Raw genomic sequence first — 12,317 nt, 5'->3', positions numbered from 1 at the left:
GCCCTTGAGATCCTCCTGGCTGTGTCAGAGCTTTCCTCCTCCCAAATGCCCAAGCACTTTGCAGTTCCCTTTGTGCTGCTTGTATTCTAGTAGTCTGTGAACTGTGGGGTCAGGGAGCCTCACCTGGGTTTGAATCAAATCCAGCCTCATGTTAACTGTGTGACATTGGGCATGTGGCTTAACCTTTCTGAGCTTCAGTCCCTCATCTGTAAAATAAGAGTAACATTCACTTTACTGAAGTGTTTGAAAGCTTGAACGTAGGCCATGTATAACACTTGACATATACTAGGCATTTAATAAATGGTAGATATTGCTTTTTTTTCTTTTTGTAGACTATAAGCTCTTAAGAAAAAAAATACTTTTCTTTCTATCCCCAGCACCTGGCACAGTGCCTGGGACATAAGTAGGTACTCAGTAAATGTTTACTTGAGTCAAATGAATTACTTTCAGCACAGATATTTCTCACAATTTCTTGTGTGCTATTTATTATTCCCTAAATAAAGTTTAGCCCATGTTTGACAGTCTTTTAATGAAAGGGCTGAAGACATTCCACGTTCAAAGAGGGCAGGAGGGCAGTGTGCCTCATGGGATGCAAGAGCTTCTTGGAAATCTTCAGTGTTATTTCCTGCCTAGATCTGGTTGATGCTGTAAGGACAGGCTGGCTTTCATGACCCCATCAAATATGGTTTGTTTGTTTTTTCCCTTCCAGATTCTTAGAATTTGCACCAGGTATACCCCAGAACAAGACACCATGACTTTTTCAGATGGCCTTACCCTAAATCGAACTCAGATGCACAATGCTGGATTTGGTCCTCTGACTGACCTTGTGTTCACCTTTGCCAACCAGCTCCTGCCTTTGGAAATGGATGACACAGAAACAGGCCTTCTCAGTGCCATCTGCTTAATCTGTGGAGGTACCAACCACCTAGAAAACCTTCATGAGATTCCATCAAAAACAGCTTACACTTATAATTTATGGGGAATTCCTATCTCCATTTTGGAGTTCTTTTGCATGGAAAAAGACACGTGAATAAACAGCCAGGCATGCATGTTTGGGGTTTGTTGCATCTTTCTGTATCGTTGTACATTAAATAAAGCTATTTGGGATCCTTTTGCTCTGAAATACCAAAATGCTATTTCTCCAGTTGCCACCAGTAATTTTTTCCAAGCAGGATCAGACTGTTGTAAAATAAATTGCCTAAGGATATTTTAATGATAAGTAAGGGACTGCCATATGCTATTCTGTTTGCGAATTTAGTGGCTGAACTACAAGTCACTGGGTTGTCTGGCCCCCACCCCACCCCCAGCCCTGGAAGGACTCGGATAAAATATGGCTTTCTTCTTTGTACTGACCCCTCCTGGCTCACAGGAGGTTGACTTGTAAGTGGTTAAAAAGTAATGGCTTTAATTACGGGGCCCTTTTACCTTGCCTTTCTAACCAGGCGGCTGCTTGAAGTTGGTTTGAATTCAGTTCAGTAGTGACACCTCCTGGTCACGAGAAGTAATGGTCTCCCTGGAACAAAAGCTACCAGGCATCAAAATGTGCTTTTGACCAGCCAGAGGGACATTTTCAAGTATCACTGCTTAAAGCAGTCGCATGTATCTTCAAACCTGTATATGTGTTTGGATCATCAAATTAATAAAATCATAATATATGAGGACCAAGGAAACAAGAAAGGGAAATGAGTGGCAGCCCTTTTGCCTGGTAAGCATGTAACTCTCTCTGTCCTGATACTAATTGTTTAATACTTTATTCCTGCAAACTAGACCGCCAGGACCTTGAGGAACCAACAAAAGTAGATAAGCTACAGGAACCACTGCTGGAAGCACTAAAAATTTATATCAGAAAGAGACGACCCAGCAAGCCTCACATGTTTCCAAAGATCTTAATGAAAATCACAGATCTCCGCAGCATCAGTGCTAAAGGTATGTCTTCAGAGTCTATATGGTATTTACGAAGTGTTCCTGACTTGTTTTTTGTTTGTTTTTTTTCTGACTTGTTTTTTTAAACTCGACATTTTCATTCGGGATGTTTGATAATAGCTTATTTGTTGTTAGTCTGGAACTCATTTCTCATGGAAATCAAAATGAATAGTGTCCACCCTTTAAAAAACCTTGTATCTTACCCTACTCAATGATCTTAATCGATTAGGAATTTATAATTCAGGTGACTACATGAACAGAAAAACTGTTTTTGTTTTTGTTTTTTTTTTAAAAAAAGATTCATTTATTTTAGAGTATGCACGCCCACGAGTGCAAGGCAATAGGGAGGGGCAGAGGAAGGAAAAGAATTGCAAGCAGACTCCCTGCTGAGCGCCAAGCCCTACTGAGGGCTGGATTGCAAGAACCCTGAGATCATGACCTGAGTTGAAACTGAGAGTCAGACAGGACGTTTTACTGACTGAGCCACCCAGGGAGCCACTAGAAAAAAGTATTTTCAAGAGAACATACTATATATTGACAGGCTTTTTAATTTCATAGTTTTATCCATTTCATTCCTTTCCACATATGCTCTGGTAGATATAAACTTGACTGAATTTTTTTCTGACCATCCAAACCTCAGAAAATGAATAGTAATTAGGGCAACAGTTATTGGGGAAGTTTCTCTCTCAATCAATGTTGCATTGCTCTCTTGTGTATAGGCAAATTTGCTTCTGCACATTTCTCAGCAAAGGAATTCTTGCCGTCCTGCAAGGTATAAATATCCCCTGCCTAGTGATTTTTAGTTTGTGTGGCAACTCAAGCAATTACAGGAGTGCCTAGAGCCATATGACAGTTGAGTGCTAGCGTTAGGGCTTTTCTGTGTAGAGAGAAAACTCAGCAGCCATCCCTGGTACCAAGTGTGCTGTTGTCATTCTCCTTCCCCATTAGCATGCTCTGTCCCTGAAGATCTCGCTGAGCCAGGGAACAAACTCTACATCTCAGAAAGTGCTTTAAAAACACAGTGAACTTGCTTGACAAGGAGTCTCCGTTCTTGAGCTACTTCTAAGAGATTTCCTCAGTGAGCCATTCTGAGTTCATCCCTAACATGGGATTAAGAGTATCTGCAAACAGCAGATACCAGTGCTTGGCCATTATAATTATGATGATTTTAAAAACAATGAGGCTGTTTAACTTAATACTGTCATTCTCTATATCTAGCTAGACCAGTGCTAATAGAATTTACTGTGATTATGGAAATATTCTGTAATCTGCATTGTCCAATACAAGTAGCCACTAGCCACAACTTGACTCTCAAGCACTTAAAAAGTGGCTAATGCAATTGAGGCACTGTTTTTCCTAATTGTATTTAATTTAACGAATTTAAATTTAAATCGCCACATGTAGCTGGTGCCTCCTGTGCTGGACAGTGCCGAGTTACATCAACTTGATAATCAATCACTACACATTCATTACTTAAGTCACTTCCTTCATTCATGGGTAACTGGTATCCTTTACAACGATCTCGTTTTAAGATAGGCTCTTTCTGGTCTTTTATCAGGAACTTCTTTTTGTAGATTATGTTAAGTAAATATATACTGCTAACCTTGCCTAAAACAGACTCAGGCATGGAGTATCCTCAAATTTAAGCAAGTTGCCATATCTGTGCTGCTTTCCTACACATGAAGTAAGACTACTTAAATGTTGTAAAGTCAGGACGGCCACTGGTGGCACAGTTTACACCTTTGTTAAAGTAAATGGAAGACAATCCCTCATTATTCAGCTTAACTCCTTATCTCTACCAGATTTCTATTATCTCTCTTTAAAAGGTGCAGAACGTGTAATTACCTTGAAAATGGAAATTCCTGGATCAATGCCACCTCTCATTCAGGAAATGCTGGAGAATTCTGAAGGACATGAACCCTTGACCCCAAGTTCAAGTGGGAACCCAGCGGAGCACAGTCCCAGCATCTCACCTAGCTCAGTGGAAAACAGCGGTGTCAGTCAGTCACCACTGGTGCAATAAGACACTTTCCAGCTACTTCAAACATTCCCCAAGACTTTCAGTTCCAGGACTTAAAACGCAAGAAAAAAAAAACATTTTTACTGCTGCTTAGTTTTTGGACTGAAAATATATTAAAACTCAAGAAGGACCAAGAAGTTTTCATATGTATCAATATATACTCCTCACTGTCTAACTTACCTAGAAGTACAGACTTTTTAAATTCTAAAAATCAGCCATTTCATGCAACCAGAAACTAGTTAAAAGCTTCTATTTTCCTCTTTGAACACTCAAGATTGCATGGCAAAGACCCAGTCGAAATGATTTACCCTGGTTAAGTTTCTGAAGACTTTGTACATACAGAAGTATGGCTCTGTTCTTTCTATACTGTATGTTTGGTGCTTTCCTTTTGCCTTGCATACTCAGAATAACCAAGACACCAAGGTTGTGAAACAGACTACTGTACGTGTCCAGCTCAGAAAGGCTCAAAAAAAAAAAAAAAAAAACTGTCTTGCTTTCACAGAGCAATCAGAACATCAAGGTAAGGAAAGGGGACTGTTGTACAGTATGACAAGATAAAGCTAGAGATAATTCTAATTTAGTTAGTATGGAAGCTTGTCCTTGCTCTTTTTGACGCTCTCAAATTGCGTCTATTTCATGTTGCCCAGTAAAAAGATACAAATTCACTGCACTAGCAGAAGAGAATTCTGTATCCGTGTAACTGCCAGTTCAGTTAATCAGATGTCATTTGTTCAATTGTTAATGTCACTTTAACAGTGGTTTATTAATGACATAGCTACACAATTTAAAAAAATACATTTTTACAGTAATGGTAGCCTCCAAGGCAGAAACACTTTTCAGTGTTAATAAGTTTTTTGTTTACCTAGTCACAAGCCATTAGGGAAATTTCATGGGATAATTCATGGGATAATTAGACTGGTCTACCACCTACACCATGTAACTCCAGTGTCCTTTCTGATTCGTGCCTGGTATTGAGGGTTTTCTTCCAGCCTCCCTGACGCCCAGGGGCTAAAATATGGACTCCCAAAGGCATGGACAGAGAATCTGCATCCTTCGACCTTGTTCAATCACTATGAAGCAGAGTGAAAGCTGTGGTAGAGTGGTTAACAGATACAAGTGTCAGTTTCTTAGTTCTCATTTAAGCACTAGTGGAATTTTTTTTTTTTTTTTTGATATATTAGCAAGTCTGTGATGTACTTTCACTGGCTCTGTTTGTACATTGAGATTGTTTAACAATGCTTTCTATGTTCATATACTGTTTACCTTTTTCCATGGAGTCTCCTGGCAAAGAATAAAATATATTTATTTTAAAAGTGTATGGGAGATTTTACTACACTTTCATCTTTAGTAAAGACACCGAGTACACAGTTCCATTTTTAATGTTTAAATTTCATTTCAAAAAGCAGGTCTGTAGTCTGCAACCATGACAATTAAAATCTGTGCTAATGCACGGCAGTCTATAACAATTCTACAAGCCAATCAGACAGTACATGACATTTCAATGAGTAAAAAAGAGCATAAAACTGTATGTGTAAGAACAAAATGTTAAAAGGCCTACCACAATAATAAAAAACCATCAATTACATCATCACATTAAAATAAGCCAGATGTACAAAAGTCTGAGACAGAAAAGACAAAAGGACAACACAATTTATCTGTTGAAAAATGTTTGTGCTCTTTGGGCACTTAATTAAACATTGCAAAATCAACATCTTCTTCTTCATCAGACTCTGCAAAATATTTTACTTCTTTCCTAGCCCTACCGGTCCGTGGCAGAGAAGGTGGTTCAGAAGTGAAGTCTGATGGGAAGATGTCCACATCTGAATCCTGATCAAAAGATGTTTTCTTCGGTTTCTAGACAGGTTGAAAAAAAAAAAAAAGATTTAAAAATATCCAAGTTAAAATAGAATTATTCCTTACACTCGAGAAATACTGTAAATGATGAGGTTTCTAAAATCAGAATTGTAATGCTGACTTAAGTGTAAGACCAGCTACCTAATCCTTTTTCCGCTTTGTAAAAATAAGTCTAATAATCTGCCACCCTGGTGCTCTGTTTGTTCTGAACTTCTATATCGCCAAGCAAATAGACAAAGTGCCCAGATTAGTAAAAAGTACTCATTTGTAAGTACCTAGAAATTAATGAAAGGAAAAACAAGACTTATGCACAGTATGGACTGCACTCTATAAAAATGCAGAGAAGAGTAACCAAGATGGACCAGAGGCACGAAATCAAGATGGAAAGCAGCATAAAGCTGAAATCGTATTTTTAAGTTCTAATACAAAGAGAGAAAAAAGAGGGACACCTGATATTTTTCTTTTACCTTAAAAAGATTGTGTGCTTCTGGAGAAAGGTCAGACTGTCAAAATTAGCCATAGTCCAAAAAAAAAAAAAAAAAAGTTAGCCCTAGTTAAATAAATCCAAGTTAAAAAGAAATAGCCTTTATTTGGTCTGGAAAATATTATTTCAGACAGGTAGCATATAAGTTCTATGGCTCACTGGGTGAAATAGAATACTCTTAATTAAGTAGGCTAATTTATGCCCATAGTTTTATCCAAGAAATAGTCCTGATTATATGGGTTTTATACTTGGATAATTCTTTAACCATCCATAAGCCCCCTATGCATAAGACAGGCTAGGTTTAAAGCTGTTAAAAGACATTTTAGTAATAAGCCAACTAAGCCAGTTATAGATCATCATAAAACAATGCATTAAAAAGATGTTCCTAATTACCTTGCTTGTTGTTTTGGATGTTTTCCTGCCAGGGTTATAATCACCTTCATTTTCAGAGCCAGATGCTTTCCTTTTCTTTGCCCCTCGGCCTTTACCTTAAAAATGATACAAAGGATTTTTTTTCTCCAAGGTTAAGTGCGATAGAAAAAATAAATGGCACAACATTATACCTCACTTCTTTGGCATGCCCCAATCAGTACTGCAATCCTGGTCTCTAAATATAAATGATGAAGCAACGTTTTGGCAGCATCATTTCAGTTCTGGGATTGATATGACTGAAGAGTATTTCACAAATACATTTAAAACTAGTTGAAAGGTCCTGGTGATAAATTTTAATAACCAAGTCCCTGATATACAAGAGAAAATATTTGCATTTTGAACATGTAGTCCTTGGGCAGGAAAAGAAAATGTCTTCGAAGAGCGCTTTTTTAACTTGTATGTGATTAAAAAAAAAATCTTAGTTTCTAAATTGTGTAATAGGCTAGTACCTTTAAAAATACAGTATGAATTACTAGAAAAATAATACATATTTATTAGCACAAATTATATGTTTGAACGTGTACTCTAAATTTTACTTATCACATATTAGCAACAACCACTTTAAGGAGCACAGTATTAGAATAAACTCCCAGCATTAATCATGCAATGATCTGTCAAATCCACGTTCTTTCTCAGATTTAGAAGCAGCACATGCAGCAGTTGTTGTTGCCATCTACCTAACCTCTTACTCTTGTTGGAGGAGGAAGAGGGAAAGGTAATATGCAAATGGTGCCAAAATTTTCTCCATCCTACAATGATGCCAGATGTCAGTGAAAGAGAAAATGGAACCAAACTACAACTTTTAAAAATTCCTTAAGACCAAAAACTAAATATTCCAAGTTCACTTGGAATATTTATCAAATGAATCAATGAAATGGCACTTGTGAACGTATAAAAGTTTAAAACCATGCATACCATACATACTGATCTCCTCAGTCACTGTTTCTTTTTTGCCCCTATTCTCCCTTGTTTCCATGTAGCTATCTCCTTATCCCAACCACCACTTTAAGACCTAAATACACTGATGGTAACATCTGTTGGTTGGAAAAAAAGGTTGAGCAGCTACTCTTAGAAAAAAAAATTACACCTTACATGTAGTTTTTAAAAAGCACCTTTGAAGACTTTCTAGATTCTGGGGCAAAGAGGAGTACCAGGGAGAAGAACTGATGCTGCCCTTACAGATCCCTAAGTATAGTGGTTGCATTTCCTAGATGAGCAAAAAGCTCCTGTCTCAGAGTCCTAGCTCCAACAAGAGTCACTCTCTAGTTGTGAGGAACCCTCACCTGACTTTAATAACTATTTTCAGTGAGTCTGTGGCAGGAGGTCTTTGATCCATTCTTAGAGGTGCAAATTGCTTACTTAACCTTTTTGAGTCTCAATTCCTTAATTTCTAAAACAAAGTGCTAGACTTCCTCTGAACTCCAATTCAGCACTGATTCTTAAGACACATTACTTATTGAAGAGCAAAGCAATTTAAAACAAAACTGGTCTCCCAAAATTCAGTAGGTAGAAGAGATTCTTTTCCACATAGCATACATTAGAGGGTTAAACATAATCCTCACCTTTTGGGGGTGTAGTCTTCTTTGGAATGCCAAATTCTGAATCTGAGTCAGAGTTTATAGTTTCTACTTTCTTCTGTTTAGGGGTTCTCTTAGGCTTAGCAGCTGTATCTGAAGACGGCTTTCCTATGAAGCAAATTTCCATTTCATAAATCAATATACTTACTAACAAACTACACTCAAGTGAATCAATCCTATAATACAATTTCTTACTGCTGATATGAAATTGAGTAGCCTTAAATAACAAAATGATACTTGGTGCTAGTGTAAAAGGCAAACAATTTCTCATAGATGACAAAATGCTTATTATGAATAATTTGCCTTTTGATATTTCAAGTGAGATTATTTTATACAAAGGCCATAAAAGTGAATTAAGCAATAACTTTTATTTATTTATTTATTTATTTATTAAATATTTTTTATTTTATTTATTCATAGAGACAGAGAGAGGCAGAGACACAGGCAGAGGGAGAAGCAAGCACCACCCAGAGAGCCCGACTTGGGACTCGATCCCGGGTCCCCAGGATCATGCCCTGGGCTGCAGGCAGCGCTAAACCGCTGCACCACCGGGGCTGCCCTAAGCAGTAACTTTTAAAAAGCAGTAGAAAAGATACAGTATAGTCATGACAGAAAAATAACTATTGGACATTAATTACAACTCAAGTATTAATCACATGTTAGAAGTCCTAACTTCTAAAATATTTTAGAGAGAAACAAAAAAACATTTTTATGGGACCCTCAAATACTCTGAATAGAAGCTGATTCACTTCCAGTCAAAAGTTGAAATCTAGACATGGCACTTTTATGTGGAAAGAAATAAGTGCACAATAGATCCAAAGGCCTTTGTTCTTATGAATTTTGCTTTTAAAATAGACTGTAAATAGAGCTGAAAAACAAAGTCTATGTGAAAACTATGATAAGTCAGTCTTTACTTGTGTGATTAGTAAAAACTAATGTGAGGGGCACCTGGGTAGCTCGGCAGTTAAGCATCTGCCTTTGGCTCAGGTCATGATCCTGGGGTCCTAAGAACAAGTCCTGCATCAGGCTCCCCCAAGAGAGTCTCTGTGTGTCTCCCATGAATAAATAAATACAGTCTTTAAAAAAAATGGTACTTTGTGGGAACTAGTTTTGGAAGACTAGGGGCTTCAACTATTTCACACAGGCATCATCCATTCAACTGACACAAGGCTAGTTCAACTACTGGTGAAACAACCAAATAGCATAGGTGGTGTAGTGTGCTAGCTTTTTAGTCAATGCTCAACTCTAAATAAGAGTGAAGAGCTTGATAAAGGAAACAAGTTAATATGTTCAAAAAAGTGATATGGCTCCCAAGTTTTCAGGGTGGTTATAAGTGCTCACATGAAGACAACTTAAAAAAAGATGCATAAAGGGAAGCTGTAGGGCCTGTTACAGTTTGAGTTCCCCAGAAGCAGATCCCATTTAATTCCAAAATAAAGTATAGGTACTTATTTGGGAGGTGAAAAAACCATACAAAAATGAGACGTGAAGAGAGAAGCCTCTCATCACTCAGGGCTTATCTCTTATCATGAACAATCTCTGAGCCACTGTAAAACACACATCCCAGAGTTAGCCTACCTGAGAGAAGAGCACTAACATATTTGCAAACCAGCTTTCCTCAATCACTGATAAAGGGTGGCTGGGGTGGGGAAATATGAACATTCCAACATAGTAACAAAAAGTCCTGAGGCAAAAAGAAATATAATCCCTGGCCAATGTGTACTGAAGTAGTATGGCGAGAGGATATGGGCAGGGCACCTGCTGTGTTGGCCACCAAAGCTTCTGTAGTTAATTAATTTCTTACCATGGTCCGTGAATTCAAAATAAGGAGGGACTTTTGTTTTTGTTTTGCTGTATCTAATGCCTGACATGGGGCTCAACACGGGGCTCAACCCCAGGACTCTGAGATCATGACCTGAGCCAAAGGCAGATGCTTAACCCACTGAGCCAGTCAGGTCCCCCTTAAAATGATATCTTATGCACATTTTAATAATTACCTCATATGGTTAGAAAACAAGAGGGATTCTCCTTATATGCATTTATACTATTTTCTACTAAAGTCCAAGTGCAGTTTTAAGTTCTATTAAATTTATTTTAATATCAACTATATATCATTTATGCAATGCTTAACAACATCAAATAGAAGTACATACCCTTTTTAGCAGCTATTGTTTTACTTGGAACCTTATCTGTTTGTTTCAGACCAAATGACGGTGAAAAAACAGAGGCAGAATCTTCTTCATTGCTATCAAATTTAGCTGAATCTAAAAATTACAAAGCTTTTTTTCAGTTAAGAGATTCTATAAGGATCACTTAAAAGTTAAACTTTGATTCTATTTACTAATGGCTTCTCTTTAGATAATTAATCTTATAAATTTCTACTTTGTGATCATATAGTCCATAATGTATCAACAGCTGAAAACAATATAAAAATGTTACATTTCAAAAATGTTAAATCTGTTACAAAACAATATACAACTGCATAGAGTAATAAAAATTCTTAATAGTCCCAAATGCTAATCATTTAAAACATACTGACCAACTCAAAAATATTAATTTAAAATTAAATATTAAAAAGTTCTCACTGTGATTATTTTAGTATCTACACATCTAATGCTACTAACCATTTCAAGAATATCAGTAATGGTCAAATCTAAGAGAGCAGTAACTTCATCTTTTAAAAAGCAATTTTAAATCATTGAAAATCAATTTAAAACGTAGGTAGGCTTACCTTCAATTTACTTTTACACTCAATTAATTAATCAATTTCTCCCTCCCTCCTGCCCCCTGTCAAACCAAAACTGGAACTGTTTTGGTTTGTTAAAATGTCTACTTTGATGTTATAGTTTTATATAAATATTCTGACATGCTGTCAAAAATGCTTGTCTATATACATAGAACATATACCAAATCTGTCTGCCTATATGTGTTAGGTGTATACAAGACAATTATGCCTAACTAGTTTTGACCTTAAAAATTCCACACACAAAAATATAGAGAATAAAAAATATATACCCTGATTAAATCTGTTTCTATGAAGGTTTTAGTCTTTTAGCTACTACAGTTTAATACAGCAAATCTGAATATTAGTCCCCTTGTAGTTTTTAGAAAACTGTCACATATATATTCACATTGCCATAAAAATCAAATTTCATCTTCAAAATTTCTTTCCATATCTTTTTCTCTATCAAAACACTACACCCATATCCATATACTTCATACACACATCTACCTTTCCACCTAAATGGTTCCATAATGCCTATTTTGATTAATTAGTTAAGTACTCATCTCAGGAAAAGCAAATAAAACTTATTATGTTGAGGAAAATGTAAAACAAAGGTAAGTTTTCTATCATAAAAAAATCCATAGCGATAGTACAGTAAGTAACCGGTGAAAAGACTGAGTGAGCGTACCATCTTCTGACTTCTGAGAGTATGAAGGAAATGAGAAGAGATTCCCAAAATCTTGACTTTTTTTGTCATGTGAAGATTTTCTATTAGAAAGAAAAATTAACCACAATATAATTTAAATACACAGTTTCAATTTGGTAAATTATATATAATATGTACTGCAGGATTATAATTAACAAAGAGAAACCAGTGAGAGGACTGTAAAGACAGGTCAACCAAACTTTATTTTTCTGTCTCATATGCACAGGAATGCATACATACACAGAGACACCAGAAAAACTAATGATTTAATGTAAGAGAATGGAAACTAGCAAAAGCTAAAGTTATTCAAAATACTGCTACATTAAATTTTATGATTAATAGAACCATTCCAGAATCCAACATCAGTAAATTACTGCCAAAAACCTAAGGAGAAAGCCTGAATCTGTAAGTCATCAATAATCCTATTTCTGATCTTAGATTACATATGATAAAACACTTCTTTAACATAGTAAAGCACTTCCTTTAAAAATCTGAAATAGGTCACAAACTTCACATCCTACACATTGGTGTTCAATACTCTTTAGAGGCCAAAAAAAGAAAAAAAAATCAATCAAGGCCAAAGTTAGGAAAGAAAA

General features: G+C 36.4%; 2 protein-coding genes across 8 annotated transcripts in view; one reads left to right on the top strand and one right to left on the bottom strand.

Moving 5' to 3' along the window:
* The window catches only part of RARB (retinoic acid receptor beta), a 724,031-nt gene extending 718,775 nt beyond the window's left edge, over positions 1 to 5,256 (top strand). For all 6 annotated transcript variants that reach the window (XM_026006400.2, XM_026006399.2, XM_072726687.1 and 3 more), the window contains 3 exons: positions 710 to 914; positions 1,768 to 1,926; positions 3,750 to 5,256. In XM_026006400.2, the coding sequence (XP_025862185.1) occupies positions 710 to 914; positions 1,768 to 1,926; positions 3,750 to 3,946 (561 nt within the window). In that variant the 3' untranslated portion in view covers positions 3,947 to 5,256. The remainder of the gene's footprint in view (positions 1 to 709; positions 915 to 1,767; positions 1,927 to 3,749) is intronic.
* A 50-nt stretch (positions 5,257 to 5,306) lies between these two features.
* Positions 5,307 to 12,317, bottom strand: part of TOP2B (DNA topoisomerase II beta) — a 57,848-nt gene continuing 50,837 nt past the window's right edge. For both annotated transcript variants that reach the window (XM_072726686.1, XM_072726685.1), the window contains exons 32-36: positions 11,704 to 11,783; positions 10,444 to 10,554; positions 8,276 to 8,398; positions 6,675 to 6,769; positions 5,307 to 5,797 (exon numbers count right to left, since the gene is read on the bottom strand). In XM_072726686.1, the coding sequence (XP_072582787.1) occupies positions 5,630 to 5,797; positions 6,675 to 6,769; positions 8,276 to 8,398; positions 10,444 to 10,554; positions 11,704 to 11,783 (577 nt within the window). In that variant the 3' untranslated portion in view covers positions 5,307 to 5,629. The remainder of the gene's footprint in view (positions 5,798 to 6,674; positions 6,770 to 8,275; positions 8,399 to 10,443; positions 10,555 to 11,703; positions 11,784 to 12,317) is intronic.

The sequence above is a fragment of the Vulpes vulpes genome, chromosome 11 (genome assembly GCF_048418805.1).
Source record: "Vulpes vulpes isolate BD-2025 chromosome 11, VulVul3, whole genome shotgun sequence".
NCBI classification, from domain to species: Eukaryota; Metazoa; Chordata; class Mammalia; order Carnivora; family Canidae; genus Vulpes; species Vulpes vulpes.
Note: the sequence above shows the minus strand (reverse complement) of the source record. Positions and strands in the feature narration are given on the sequence as shown.